At 38.6% G+C, this 14,045-nt stretch overlaps 1 protein-coding gene across 8 annotated transcripts in view; it reads right to left on the bottom strand.

The window, feature by feature from the left end:
- Positions 1 to 14,045, bottom strand: part of obscnb (obscurin, cytoskeletal calmodulin and titin-interacting RhoGEF b) — a 571,330-nt gene that overhangs the window by 123,343 nt on the left and 433,942 nt on the right. For all 8 annotated transcript variants that reach the window (XM_039753252.1, XM_039753258.1, XM_039753256.1 and 5 more), the window contains 7 exons: positions 9,129 to 9,250; positions 7,030 to 7,227; positions 6,517 to 6,567; positions 3,830 to 3,928; positions 3,520 to 3,738; positions 2,871 to 2,913; positions 484 to 554 (listed from right to left, as the gene is read on the bottom strand). In XM_039753252.1, coding sequence (XP_039609186.1) covers positions 484 to 554; positions 2,871 to 2,913; positions 3,520 to 3,738; positions 3,830 to 3,928; positions 6,517 to 6,567; positions 7,030 to 7,227; positions 9,129 to 9,250 — 803 coding nt within the window. The remainder of the gene's footprint in view (positions 1 to 483; positions 555 to 2,870; positions 2,914 to 3,519; positions 3,739 to 3,829; positions 3,929 to 6,516; positions 6,568 to 7,029; positions 7,228 to 9,128; positions 9,251 to 14,045) is intronic.

The raw sequence follows: 14,045 nt of genomic DNA, 5'->3' as shown, positions 1-14,045 counted from the left end.
CTGCGTGATTACGTGGGAGGCGTGATGATGTCACACGAAACTCCCCCCCACGGCGTTGAAGCTCATCTCCATTACAGTAAATGGAGAAAACTGCTTCCAGTTATGACCATTACGCGTAGAATTTCGATATAAAACCTGTCCAACTTTTGTAAGGAAGCTGTAAGGAATCAACCTGCCAAATTTCAGCCTTCCACCCACACGGGAAGTTGGAGAATTAGTGATGAGTCAGTGAGTGAGTGAGTGAGTGAGTCAGTGAGTGAGTCAGTGAGTGAGTCAGTGAGTGAGTGAGTGAGTGAGTGAGTGAGGGCTTTGCCTTTTATTAGTATAGATTACAGTGTGATAACAGAGGCAAAACATGCTGTAGGCCAGCATTTGAAATGAAGGACATACATTTATCTTCTTATTTATATTAAAGTTTCTTTTACACCTCTTTTGACTATTTTCATTATTTATTGCAAAATTAATTTAAAAACAGATTCATACCTTTCCTTAAGTTCTTCTCCTCATCAAAGTCATATTCTTTCTTATCCTCATGACTAGATTTTTTCAAAATGCTGTAAATTGCAAAAAATCAAGCATTCTCAGCATAAGAAACATAATGCAATTAGATATATGCAAAATGAGAGTTTCTCAGTTGTTGATGACTGCAACTGAAAAAAAAAAGTGATGAACAAGCATGTCTAATTAAAATACAAATAATCTAAAACGCCAGGCGTACCAAGGATCAAGAATGTCAAAATAAGGGTCTTCATTAATCATTAAGTCTTACATATTTCTTTTATATACACTTTTCTATGTGAAATGAACTAACATACGGTAACAGTAACTGTGAAAATTGTGTAATGAGGGCCCTTACAGCAGTGGCACAGCTAATACTGGACATAACAAATCACTATTATTTAACAAATCATTCTTAAATGGCATTTCCTTTAAAGTCAACATTGTGAGATCAGATTTATGCTATGAAATTGTAGCCATTGTGATGGACAGCACACCTGGGCTGGCATCCTGGTCGGAATGGACCAAAGACACTTACCCAGCCGGGAGGGCAATATAATGGAGAAACCAGGGAAGATAACCTGTCATGACTACATTCTCCACTAATATATAGATTGCAACATCCCTAAGTCTTGGTAACAATTCAGACATCCTCAGCATATGCTGGGAAGTGTAGTCCCGTGGGGCAGCCCTGTTGGGTTCCATGGGTGCCTTCATGGGGAGCTGCCAGGATTTATTATCCCTAATTTCCAGGACTTCTTCTTGACCTGAAAGTGCTTCATGCAGGTTATGCATTGGCTCTGGAAGTACTGCCAGATCTTTTATAAAAGCCAATCTTACTTATCTAGGCAGGTTGGAGTCAATAGTGGAAGACAGGAAAAGCTATCCTGAGAGAAGAAGGAGAAGAAAGAGAGAATAAAGAATTGTGTTTTGGATTTGCAACTGTGGGAAAGGAAACCTTTTGTACGGTATTTTGCTGCTATAAACCTTTTATTTGTACCCGGCATTTGTGTCTATGTGGTTGTGTCTAGGGATCATAGTGCTATGATGCCCTCTATGGGTCATAAGTGGCATAGTCAGCAAGATTCCTGGCCATTCTGCTTGACAGGACCCTGCATTCAAAACTTTATTGTGACAAGACCAGCCCCGACATACTATTCACAGGGAAAGCTAAAAATAACAGTCACAAATCGAGCCATGGGGAATAATACGTCCAAAAAAGGGTCAAACCTTCAGGGAACTACCATTTTACTGTTGTGGTATTTGCTTCCAATTATCTGATGAGATCTGAAGGAAATGAGTCCTTGCTAAAGGAGATTGGGAAAGTTGCATCCATGAGGATAGGTGGTTTCTCTGAGGATGGTCTCTTGGACGTTCCGGAGAACTCTACATGAAATTGCAGCATTTGCCCAGGTACGTTTTGCTGTGAGGTTGGAACAGCCGGGGAAAAGATCACCTGGAAAAATGCACTCATATCTTATAATAAGTCTGTGGCTTGCCATCCCCTGCATTCTTCTAACCCTAGACAAGATGACCATAATGTATCTACAGGCAAGAGTTAATCCTATATCAGGAATGTCACATTGGAGGAGATGGATTATGGGGACCAAAATGTGGGACCATGGGAAACACATAATGGCGAACATAAAAACAGAGCCATGAATCCTGTTACCCTGCATTGTTGGAACAGATGCAAGAAAGGTAGCAGGGAGTGAAACATTCTTATCTCTCTTAGCTGGGAATTGTGTCTGGAATCAAGCACCAAAATTATGCTACCAGACCAGCCTGGTTGTTGTAGTGACAGTGAAAATTAAATATCCCAGGTGACTCCACATCTTTCTCTTTGCAAGTGCTTTCAGTTCTACTTTCACACTAGTTGCATCACAGAAAATATGTTAATGTGTGCTATAATAATATACTAATTTCACTCACTGAAGTAAATGCCACTATCACTATGTTTTAGATAAAAGTGTTGCTTTTGATAAATAATTGAAAAAAATAATAATGATTTGAGCTGTCTTTTATTTAAACAGATCAGAAAATGTAATTGTTCTGTAAGGTGCAACATTTTGTCTTCAACTTCTATTTTATAAACAAAGTTCCATAGTCATATTATACTTGTATATCTGCCTTCATTTGTTTAGGAGAGTATACTTTATTGCAGCCAGATCTTACTACAATCCATTAAGGAACAGGAGTACAGTACACAAACTGGAAGCTGAAATTGGGGATCAGATTTGAATTTCAGAAATTAATGTATTATTTTTACACAACCTACAGAGAATGACTTGTCCTGGAAATGGTGACTGATACAAAAAAGCACAGTATTTTTAATTAAACACTTAATAAATTTCATGGTTAATGAAACTTACTCCTCAGTTTTCTTTTGCTTCCTCTGGTCTTCAGTTTCTTGTACTAAAACAGAAATAGTACATCATGTTTAAAAATGTCTTCATTTGATTACTATCAGGAAGCAAACTGGAAGGACATGGGGCTTAGGCATTTCTCTCCAGAGTTAGATTTAATGCTTCTTCCCAGTAATTAAAACTAGGATGAAACAGGAAGTCTTGATACTAACATAATAACTATTTCATTCTAGATATCATTTATCCATCCATCCATCTATCCAGTCTTTTCCCTAACTTGCTTAACCAGAAAGTGTACATAGGCAGATTTTGTTTATGTTATAGTTTATTGTTATTTACAATGCACAACTGCTGCATTCATTTTTAAAGATATCTATATATGCATGCAACACTTGCTTTAAAATGTTGTTGCATTTATTTGGAACATTTGCCATCCTAATTTAAACATGTCTGTTATAATTTTAATTAGACATTGCTGCATTTTTAGCATGATCTAATCTGATCCCTATCCTTGACAGCGGAACTTTACCATTTCAGATTTGCTTTATTTAGAAGTGAGGCAGCCTAAATGCAATACATATATTCCTCAGACTCTCTCAAAATCTGTATGATTTCAATAATTTCTTTGGCATTGCTTAGTATTCACAGTCATTACCTTCCTCTACATCAAGGTGTGCACTACAAATCGATTGTCCAGCTTTGTTTGTAGCAATACAGGTGTAGGTACCGGAGTATTCCTTGCCAACATCAAGCAGGATTAGACTGTGCTGCATGTGAGAACTGGCCACCTTATAGCCAGGCGAGTCAGGCTTGATCCACAGAACATCTTCAGCAGACTCTTCTTTTAGCCATGTGATCAAAGGTGTGGGGCAGCCTGAATTATATGATAGGAAATTAATGAGTATAAACAAATGAGACCTTTAGGTGATAAGTCAACAAATAAACCAAAAACTCTCAAACCTTACCTTCCACTTTCACAGACAGTGTAATACTGGATCCTTTCTTAACTCTCTTGTTAGTGAATCTTTCTAAGAATCGTGGTGGAGTGATATTTTCCTTTGTGCCTAAATAATATGTAAAAATAATTAATTATTTTTGTGTGCCCTGGTACAGTTGGCCAAAAATGGTGGTTGATTTGAGTAATTTCTAAATAAACCATTACTTTTAATCTCTTTAATCTAGACATTTTGCTATAAATCTGTAAGAGTAATTTCACACTTCTGATAACCTCAAAACGCGTTAGTCAGCTTGGAAAATGGAAGGTTGGGTGAGTCTGTTCAAGGAAAAATACTGGTGTAAACAACAATGTTTATATTTTGTTGCTATAAAATTAGTGTGTTTGCTGATTTTGGTTAAAATTAAGTTCATAGGTAATACACTAGGCAGCATTGAAAAAGCAGCAAACCAAATTAAAGTTTACTTTCATTATTTATTTACCAACAAAAAAGTCTTTTTTGTGCTAAGGTAACAACAAGAATAAGTGTGTGAAATATAATGGTTCAAGAAGTGCATTATGTCAATAGTTGAACATGTTTAAGTATGATCCCATTCTACACTAGCTGAGTTAGCAGTTCCGTACCTGCTGCTTTCAGGAAAGAATCTTTAACACATGATTCCATGAGCAGACATCCGTCCATCCATCCATTATCCAACCTGCTACATCCTGTAGTTAGGATGTAGCGGGTATATAGTTAATATCTAAGTGGATGGATAATAGGCTAAACAGCAAATGTTTAAAAATGATTATTGATGAAGAAGAGAAAGCTATCATCACTGCTTTTTACATTACATCGTGATCATTACATTGTAATGCATATAGTTTATATCCATATATACTGTTTTCATAAATCCAGCTATGTATAGATAATATTTTTCTCAGGAATAATTATACCGTACTACTGCATGAGTATTAAAAGTGATGATTTAAACATTCTTTGATAGTTATATGGTTAAATATCAGTTTGCAGTACATGTGAAAAAAGAGGTCATTATGAAAAGCAGGTATACGATCTCATAGCATATGCACTTATCCTCATTTGTCATTTCCAAGAAAAGTCCTCCTTGGGGAGGCTAAGGAAATAAATAAGTACTCTGCTTAGCTGTTTAAATATTAGTAATTTCTTTTCAATCAACTGCAATGTTTTACTTACAGGACTGAGCATTGTTAGCAAGCATTAGCATTTTATAAAAAGAAAATGTAGTTAAATGTAAACTTTATTAACATTGTTTAAAAAACGTCCCTTCTACTATTGTTGTAAAATGTGTGGATATTTCGGTATGAAAGTTATGCAAACAATATCTCTCTGTATTTTCTCTTGTGGCAAGGGGCTGGGGCTTACGCCTCCTCCAGACCACGAGGGGGTAACCGCCCTGGTGGCTTTGGAGATCACGGGAACAGAGCTTAGAAGCTCAACCCTATAGGGGCTCGTGGTCACCGCCAGGGGGCACCTGGATGCCTGAGGAGCCCTGGCCCTCAGCATTTCCACCACACCCAGAAGTGCTGGGGTGAAGAAGACCAGGGACACCCAGAGTGCTTCTGGGTGCACAGCCGGCACTTCTGCCACACCTGGAAGGGTCAGCGGAAGGTTATCGGGAGGCACCTGGAGATCGTCTGGGTGAGGATAAAAGGGGCCGCCTCCCTCCATTCGATGGCTGGAGTAGGGTGGCAGAAGGACAGAGCTCGGGAGGAGAGTGGAGGCGGACCTGAGAGGCAAAGGCATTGTTGAGAGGCCTGGACCTTTGGGGAGTGTTGGGTTGTGTGCTGCACTTTAAATACCATATGTACAATAAATGTGTGTTGGGGGTTCAACCTACAGTGTCTGCCTGTCTGGGCTGCTTCCCACACTGTATATTATGACACATTTTACATCTTCACCTAGAGGAAATAAAAAACTGCCATTTTCAGTACACACAGAAAGCTAACAGTTTAATACCTTGTGTTTTACCAGAAGCTTAGATAAACTTGTGGAATTTTTGGCAGTTATGACATTTATTTTTAATTCACATCTGTACACTAACTAGCCACAAAATTAATGAAATCTAAGCGTATTATTTGTTAACCTGTTCCAAAAGAAGTATATCTGTGCAAGTGGGATTACATTTTCAGAGCTAGATTTCAATTCAGATTCTAAGAGTTGTTTGCCACATGCTCTTACAATGAATTGAGGAGTTAGACCAACAGTCTTGATTTAGATGTTCAGTGTTTTATTGACACTAGTTTATGTTATATAATTTAACTAATGGTTTTATCCATGTAATAGTGCCTATTTGGAATAGAAATATCCCCTAAAAGAAAATGAAACATAATTTAAATTATTCATTAGAAGTTAGATTTTGCAGAGACACTTCCGGGCACACAGCACCCAGTACAGTCATATAGTAACCTTGGTTTGCTATTCAACAAATTGCTCATATTGGAGGATTTTAAAACTTCATGGTCTCATCAGATTACCAACAATGGAAGCTAATATAAAACAAATAAATAAAATTGAGAAAAACAATGTATTTTCCTTTTGTTTTAATAATGTATAAATGAAACATTGCTTCAGCCACATACTGTATGCTGTAGATGTAGCTACAGTACATATTAGAATACAAAAGTGGCAGACAAATAACTGCTGCATTTTTCTCAAATAATATTAATTTTAATCACCTTTTGCTTTTCCACCTGTTACTTCTCCATCAGTGCTATGCTCTTCAGGACCTTAATATGGGCAGAAGTAAAACATAGTTAAATAAGGATCTCTCTTTAAAGGAACTGGTGTTGCTTTTAATGAATTTACAGTTATAAGCTTCACAACAGATTTTTAAAAGGTAGTTCATTATTTCACTCTTTAATTTAAATTATCAGGCAAAAAAAAAACTTGCACTCATACTTCAAAATATGTCAAACCTTAAAAAGCACATCTCAGATAAATTAGGTGTATGCATTGTACTTCATTACAAACAACACTTGTACTAGTGAAGAAATTAAGAAACAATGACATAAAATAAAAAATATTATAAAAGAATAAGAAAACATACAGTAAAGTGAGAAATACAATAACCAAAAAGCTTTCAGACATGCATTTCACATTACACATTATCCATTTTATTTTATTTATGGTTCTTGATCCAGAAATCAAAATTCAGCACATTATGCTTTACAGTTCCTTTCAGTACTTACGCTCTACAATGAGTCGTGCAGATGAATAAGCTGAACCAGCTGAGTTGCTAATATAAGTGGAATACTCTCCTGAGTCTTCTCTCCTTACTTCTAAAATCTCCAGTGAATGCAACCCTTTCTCTTCAGTCATTAAAATTCGTTCAGTTTGCTGCAGAGGTTGACCATCCTTGAACCAATACACTCGAGGGTGCGGGTAACCTGCTCAGAAAGCAAGCAAACATAAATACAGATTGTAATTTATACTATATTCCTGGAAACAGACTAATTACACTGAAATATGCATTGGTGTGAGTAAGTTCAATATTTCAGTGTAAAATAATATTATGCTGACATGTTTCTCCTACACTGACAGAAATGTTATAAATTATAAGGAATATCACTTAGAACTAAGAGAAATCAGAATGTTACCCACAGGAGCTGGAGTTTGGTACAGCCATATCGGGTTCTTGGGCACCGTCAGGGGGTGCTGCAGCTGCTGCTGAGCCCTTAATTTCAGCACTTACACTACACCCGGAAGTGCTGCCAGAACTAGGTCAATAAGGACCTGGAGCACTTCCAGGTGCTTTATAAAAGGAGCCAGCAGCCAATACTCGAGGAGGCAGAGTTAGGAGGAGGTGGACAAAGTTTGCTGGAGGAGCAGTGGAAGCAAAGACAAAGAGAAGTAAAGTGTGTTTTGTGTTTGTGACTGCACTGTACATGTGGGAAATGGGGGAAGGCCTGGACACAGGTGTATACAATCAAGCACCTAGGCATGTAGACTGCTTCAACAAACATTTGTAAAAGAATGGGTCACCTTCAGGAGCTCAGGATTCCACCTGTGCAATAAGTCTATTTGTGAAATTTCCTTGCTACTAAATATTCTACAGTCAACTGTTAGTGGTATTATAACAAAGTGGAAGCAATTGGGAACAACAGCAACTTAGCCACAAAGTGGTAGGCCACATAAAATCACAGAAAGGGGACAGCACAAGCTGAGGCACACAGTGTGCAGAAGTCACCAACTTTCTGCAGAGTCAATAGCTACAGACCTACAAACTTTGTGTGGCTTCCAGATAAGCTGAAGACAGTGTGTAGTGAACCTCACGGAATGGGTTTCCATAGCAAAGCAGCTACATCCAAGCCTTACATCACCAAGTACAATTGAAAGTGTTGAATGCAGTGGTGTAAAGCACACTGCCACTGGAGTCTAGAGCAGTGGAGACGTGTCCTCTGGAGTGATGAGTCATGCTTCTCTGTCTGGCAATCCGTTGGACAAGTGTGGGTTTAACGGTTGCCAGGAGAACGGCACTTGCCTGACTGTGTTGTGCCAAGTGTAAAGTTTGGTGGAGAGGGGATTATGATGTGGGGTTGTTTTTCAGGGGTTGGGCTTGGTCCCTTCGTTCCATTGAAAGGAACTCTTAATGCTTCAGCATACAATGCAATTTTGGAAAATTTCATGCTCCCAACTTTGTGGGAACAGTTTGGGGATGGCCCCTTCCTGTTCTAACATTACTGCACACCAGTGCACAAAGCAAGGTCTATAAAGAAATGGATGGGTGAATTTGGTGTGGAGGCACTTGGCTGGACTCCACAGAGCCATGACCTCAACCCGATAGAACACCTTTGGGATGAATCAGAGTGTAGACTGTCAGGCAGTCCTTCTCATCCAACATCAGTGCCTCACATCACAAATGCTCTCCTGGAAGAATGGTAAAGAATTCCCATAAACACACTCCTGAACCTTCTGGTAAGCATTCCCAGAAGAGTTCAAACTGTTATACTGTAGCTGAAAAAGGTGTGCCAACTCCATATTAAAGCCTATGTATTAAGAAAGGGATGTCATTAAAGTTCATGTGTGCGTAAAGGCAGGTGTAATACTGTATATATAAACTCAATGTGTGTAGACTAAGGTGTTACAGATTCATTAGCTCTCAAATTGCAAGGCTAGATTAAGGGACAATTTTTATCATAATTAATACAGTCACTCATACTGATATTAGCATACCTGATACTGTATGGATTCTTTATATATATATTGTCTGATGTTACATGTAGGTAGGTATATACAGTATGTATATAAGTATGTGTATTAAATTGGACCTAAGTGCAAAAGTACATACCTTTTACCTGAATATTCATTTTAGCAATAGGAGCTCCAGGGCTCACCAGAACATCATGAAGCTCATCCACTACCTGAGGTAGCTGTTCTTCTTCTGTCATAGACTCTATTCCTTCCTGCTCTCTGGTCATGGAAAGCACAAGAAATATCTTAGCACACAAAAGTTTACATTATATTGCATATTTTATTACATATCAAGTTGGCTCAATTACATTTTAATGAAGTTAAGAAGATGAAAACAAACTTTAATTTTTGGTGCAAGAATTTAAAATAATGTAAATCCATGGAGAATTAGTGTGCTACCTTCTGTCTAAACTGAGTGAATGGAGAAACCAAGTTTTCAGCTCATATTCAAAGCTTGACTCTCAGGAACAGTGAAAAAAGCAAAGCTACCTTATTCTTGAAAATATTGTTTTTATACTGTGAGTATTAAGGAAATGATTACATTAATGGAAGAAAACAAAACTAACTGCTAAAAAAGCCAAAAAACACTCCTTCAGTTGTTGCCAATAACAATTATTTTTCAGTGTTTAAAGTATTTACTGTAAGCATTTTTGTCCCTAAAGGTCTTATTTATGAATTTACCATGCTGACATTTAAACAAGATTTTTTAAAGATTTAGCTAAGCATAGATTTAATTCATTATCATATTTACTGATTACTGCAACTGTATTAATCTAGGACAATTGCAAGGTTACAGTAGCAGAAAAAAGGCACAAATATGTATATTTATAAGGATATTAACAAAGTCTAAGTATTTATGGTGCTAGTGTAAAGTGAGTAGAATTGCACATAGCCTTATCAGTTATAATTTCACAGTATTAATATTATACAGTATGTCAGAGTTACAGGATGTAGCAGATAGACTCATTGTCAGCTAATATGTGTGCTAGACTGGGACATTCAGCACACAAAGAATAATACAACCATTGCCGCAGGGTGACTCATTATAGAGTCTTATGTCCGAGGATATGAATTACCTCATATAGCACTCCTTGGCGCAATGCAGTTGTCGCAGTCTATAACTAACTTTCTCTCTTTGGACTAACTTTCTCTCTTTCTTTCCTAGGTGACGAAACGGAAGCGGAAGTAGAAGCAGACAATGGCCGACAGTGAGATGAATCGCGTTGCCGTCGTCGTCGAAGAACTCCAGGCACTCGACAAACAGATTCAGAAACTCCTGTCCAGACAAAGGTACTTCAGAGACTTGAAGACTCGGCTGCTGGACAAACCACACCCAACAACTGAAGTCGGCGTAACATCAACCCCACCTCGTGCCGCTCAAGTCCAAGGGCAAGTAAGCTTCACCCCCGCGCCTCGTAGGAGCAACGACAACGCTGATGAAGACCTCGACGGGTTTCAGCTTTGCAGGCGGGGGTTCAAGGCTAGAACACCTCCATCGGCACAGGCGAGCATTCAAATCCAGAACCGATTCGACCCTCTCAGCGTCCCAGTCTGCCTTCAACCCGGCATGTAATCGTGGTAGGTGATTCGATTGTACGAAACCTGAATATCACGTGCCCTAATCGAAAATCCTTTGTTTCTTGTTTTCCTGGTGCTCGAGTTCGAGATGTGATGAGGCGGGCGCTGACCTTCTACCAGAAGCACAAGAGGGCAATTGGATCCATCATTCTACACGCCGGCGTAAACGACATAAGGCACCGAGAGTCGGAGGTTCTCAAGGCTGACTTCGCAGCACTAGTTGAAGACACGAAGGAGAGGACCCCATCCGCAAAAATCTTCATCTCGGGTCCACTACCTCTCGTCAGACGATCGAATGAATACTACAGTCGTCTGCTGGGTTTAAAAACTGGCTGAGAGGCTTCTGCGAGAATCAAGACATCGGGTTTATAGACAACTGGGATGTTTTTTGGGAAAGGCCGCGGGATAGACTGCATCCGAATAGATTTGGCGCCCGGGTCCTCTCCGAAAACATCGCTAAGGTAATTCATCTATCTTGACTGTCAACTTCTACTTTTAACCCCTTACGTAATGCTACTGCTTTGATAGGACATAATGGCTTAACAGAGTCTTCCGTTAAAGTGCACAACATTAATAATCTAATAACAAATCTTAATGCACGTAAAAAATCTAGGCAGTGCGGCATAAACACCAATAATTTAATTGAAATTACTACTTCAGATCAACACTGCATTAAGACTATAAAAACGGATTGTAGATTACATAAAAAGTACACACAGGCGTTAACAAAAATAACTTAATTTTTGTTCCGATTACCAATAACACGCATAAACTTCAGCTCTGCCCTTCAGAAACATTAAATATGGCACTATTAAATGTTAGAGCTTTAATTAACAAGACATTTTTTATAAACGATCTTATTAGTGATAGAAAGGTTGATTTTATTGCACTAAATGAAACATGGCTAAACTCAAATGGCGCGGCTGTTTTAATCGAATCTGCGCCTCTGGATTACAGTTTTACTCGTGTGGATCGCCAGGGAAAGAAGGGTGGCGGCTTGGCAAACATCTACTCCTGCCGGTTAAATTATAAAGATGTCAGTTTTGGTAAATTTAAGTCCTTTGAGTATCTCGCCGTTGTTATTCATGGAGATTCTCACGCATTATTATAGTATAGTATAGTATAGTATAGTATTATCCGTGTATAGACCTCCTAAATATAATGCGTCTTTCCTTGAGGAATTCTCTGACTTAATGTCAATTTTAGTTACAAACTATGACGCACTCTTAATAGTCGGCGACTTTAACTTTCATGTCGACAATCAGTGTGACCAAAAGGTAAAGGAATTCATGAACCTCCTGGACTCTTTTGATTTGAGGCAGCTCGTTAATCAGCCTACACATAAAGCAGGTCATACGTTAGACTTAGTTATTGCTAAAGGACTTAAGTCGATTTAAAGCATGTCATTGATATTGGTCTATCAGACCATTTCCTTCTACTATTTAATATTGAAATAAAGATAGAAAACACTCATGAGAAGCATTTTGTTAAAAAACGCTTCTTTGACTAATCAGCAGCATTAAAGCTCACAACTATTCTAAGCAATCAGTCCGTTTATAGTGCCAACTATAATAGCGAGGATAATGTAAATAGTAAAGTGGAAAACTTTAATTCTAAAGTAAGAGCTGCTGTTGACATAGTTGTACCTGAAAAGACAGTTAAAAAATCTTCTAATATTGTTATACCATGGAAGACCCAAAGAGTGTCTGATTTAAAAAGAACATGTCGTAGAACCTGAGTGTAAATGGAGGAAAACTAATCTAACTATCCATTATGAGATATTGAAGGCTAAAATAACAGAATACAATAACACTGTCTGTCTTGAGAGGCGCTGCTATTTCTCTAATATTATAAATAACAATGCTAGTAATCCCAGAGTCTTATTTTCTACAATTGATCGTCTGTTAAACCCAGGTAGCTCAAAGGAATGCCCCCAGAATACTTCAAGTGAAACCTGTGAGAACATTGCTGTATTTTTCAATCAAAAAATTAATGATATTAGAGATAACATAGTATATCTCCCCAACACTGTAGAACCTCCAAAGCCCCGGTACTCCATTATAAACAAATTAAATGCTTTTACCAGGATAGATTTACCTGAATTACATAGTATAATCTCTCAACTGAAACCCTCCACCTGCGTCCTTGACCCAATACCAACCAGGTTTTTCAAAGAAATATCAAACGTGCTAATTGACAATATTCTGGACATAGTTAATTCGTCATTAGATACGGGGGTCTTTCCAGACTGTCTTAAGACTGCTGTAGTTAAACCCCTGCTCAAGAAAAATAATCTTGACCCCTCTGCCTTTGAAAATTTTAGACCCATCTCCAACTTGCCCTTCTTAAGTAAAATTCTAGAGAAGGCAGTCAATTTGCAATTAAATGACCACCTCAATAAACATGCTATTCTTGATAAATTTCAGTCAGGCTTCAGAACAAATCACAGCACAGAAACTGCACTTGTTAAAGTAGTAAATGACTTGCGGGTAAAAGCAGACAGAGATCATTTATCTGTTCTCATCCTCTTAGATCTGAGTGCTGCATTTGACACTATTGATCACAATATTCTTAGAAATCGCTTTAGTCAATGGGTGGGCCTCTCTGGCAGTGTCTTAACTCTTTCAGGGCGGATGTCGACTTTTTTTGTCGACATTCAGTGGTAGAGGATGGTAATCAGCTGTAAGCTTTGACAAAACTCACCATTATGTTTTAGTTGGACCCTCTTTGTCAGAAGGAATGTTCGCTTCATTGCCTTGACCTTCAGTTCCCTGCGCGTGAGAAGAGTAGCAAAGAGCAAACAGCCTGTAAACCGGCATCGACCAAAAAGAAATACTCGGCGGACAAGGTTTTGAGATTATCACTGAGTCAGACTCTGCTTTTGTTGCAAGTGATCCGGAGATGGATAATGAAAAGGGATCCCAGCATCAGCTGATCGTTTCCCAGCTCATCATGGTGCTGAACACATTCATGTAGTTGACGCACTTTCAGGACGGCCGCTTACAATGACATATTGCGCCTCGCTATGACTGCTGCCACCTTCCTCCTTCCACGTAAAGACAGCCAAGCAGCCAGCCCACCGTGCATCCCTACTGGCTGCTGAGCATCCAAAAAAACAGGTGCACACAACAACAGATGTTTTATGCTGATTTATGTATGACACCCTCACTTTGCGTGCGCTTCAGAAAAGTTCAGCCCTCAAAGAGTTAAATTGGTTTGAATCCTACCTGGCAGATAGAAAATTCTTTGTGAGTTGTGGTAATCACATCTCAAAGACACATGATATCCAATATGGTGTTCCACAAGGCTCTATCCTGGGTCCGCTGCTTTTCTCAATCTACATGCTTCCGTTAAGTCAGATTATCTCAGGTTACAACGTGAGTTATCACAGCTATGCTGATGACACACAGCTGTACTTATCAATAGCACCTGATGA

This window comes from Polypterus senegalus, chromosome 5 (assembly GCF_016835505.1).
Source record: "Polypterus senegalus isolate Bchr_013 chromosome 5, ASM1683550v1, whole genome shotgun sequence".
Classification (NCBI taxonomy): domain Eukaryota; kingdom Metazoa; phylum Chordata; class Cladistia; order Polypteriformes; family Polypteridae; genus Polypterus; species Polypterus senegalus.
Note: the sequence above shows the minus strand (reverse complement) of the source record. Positions and strands in the feature narration are given on the sequence as shown.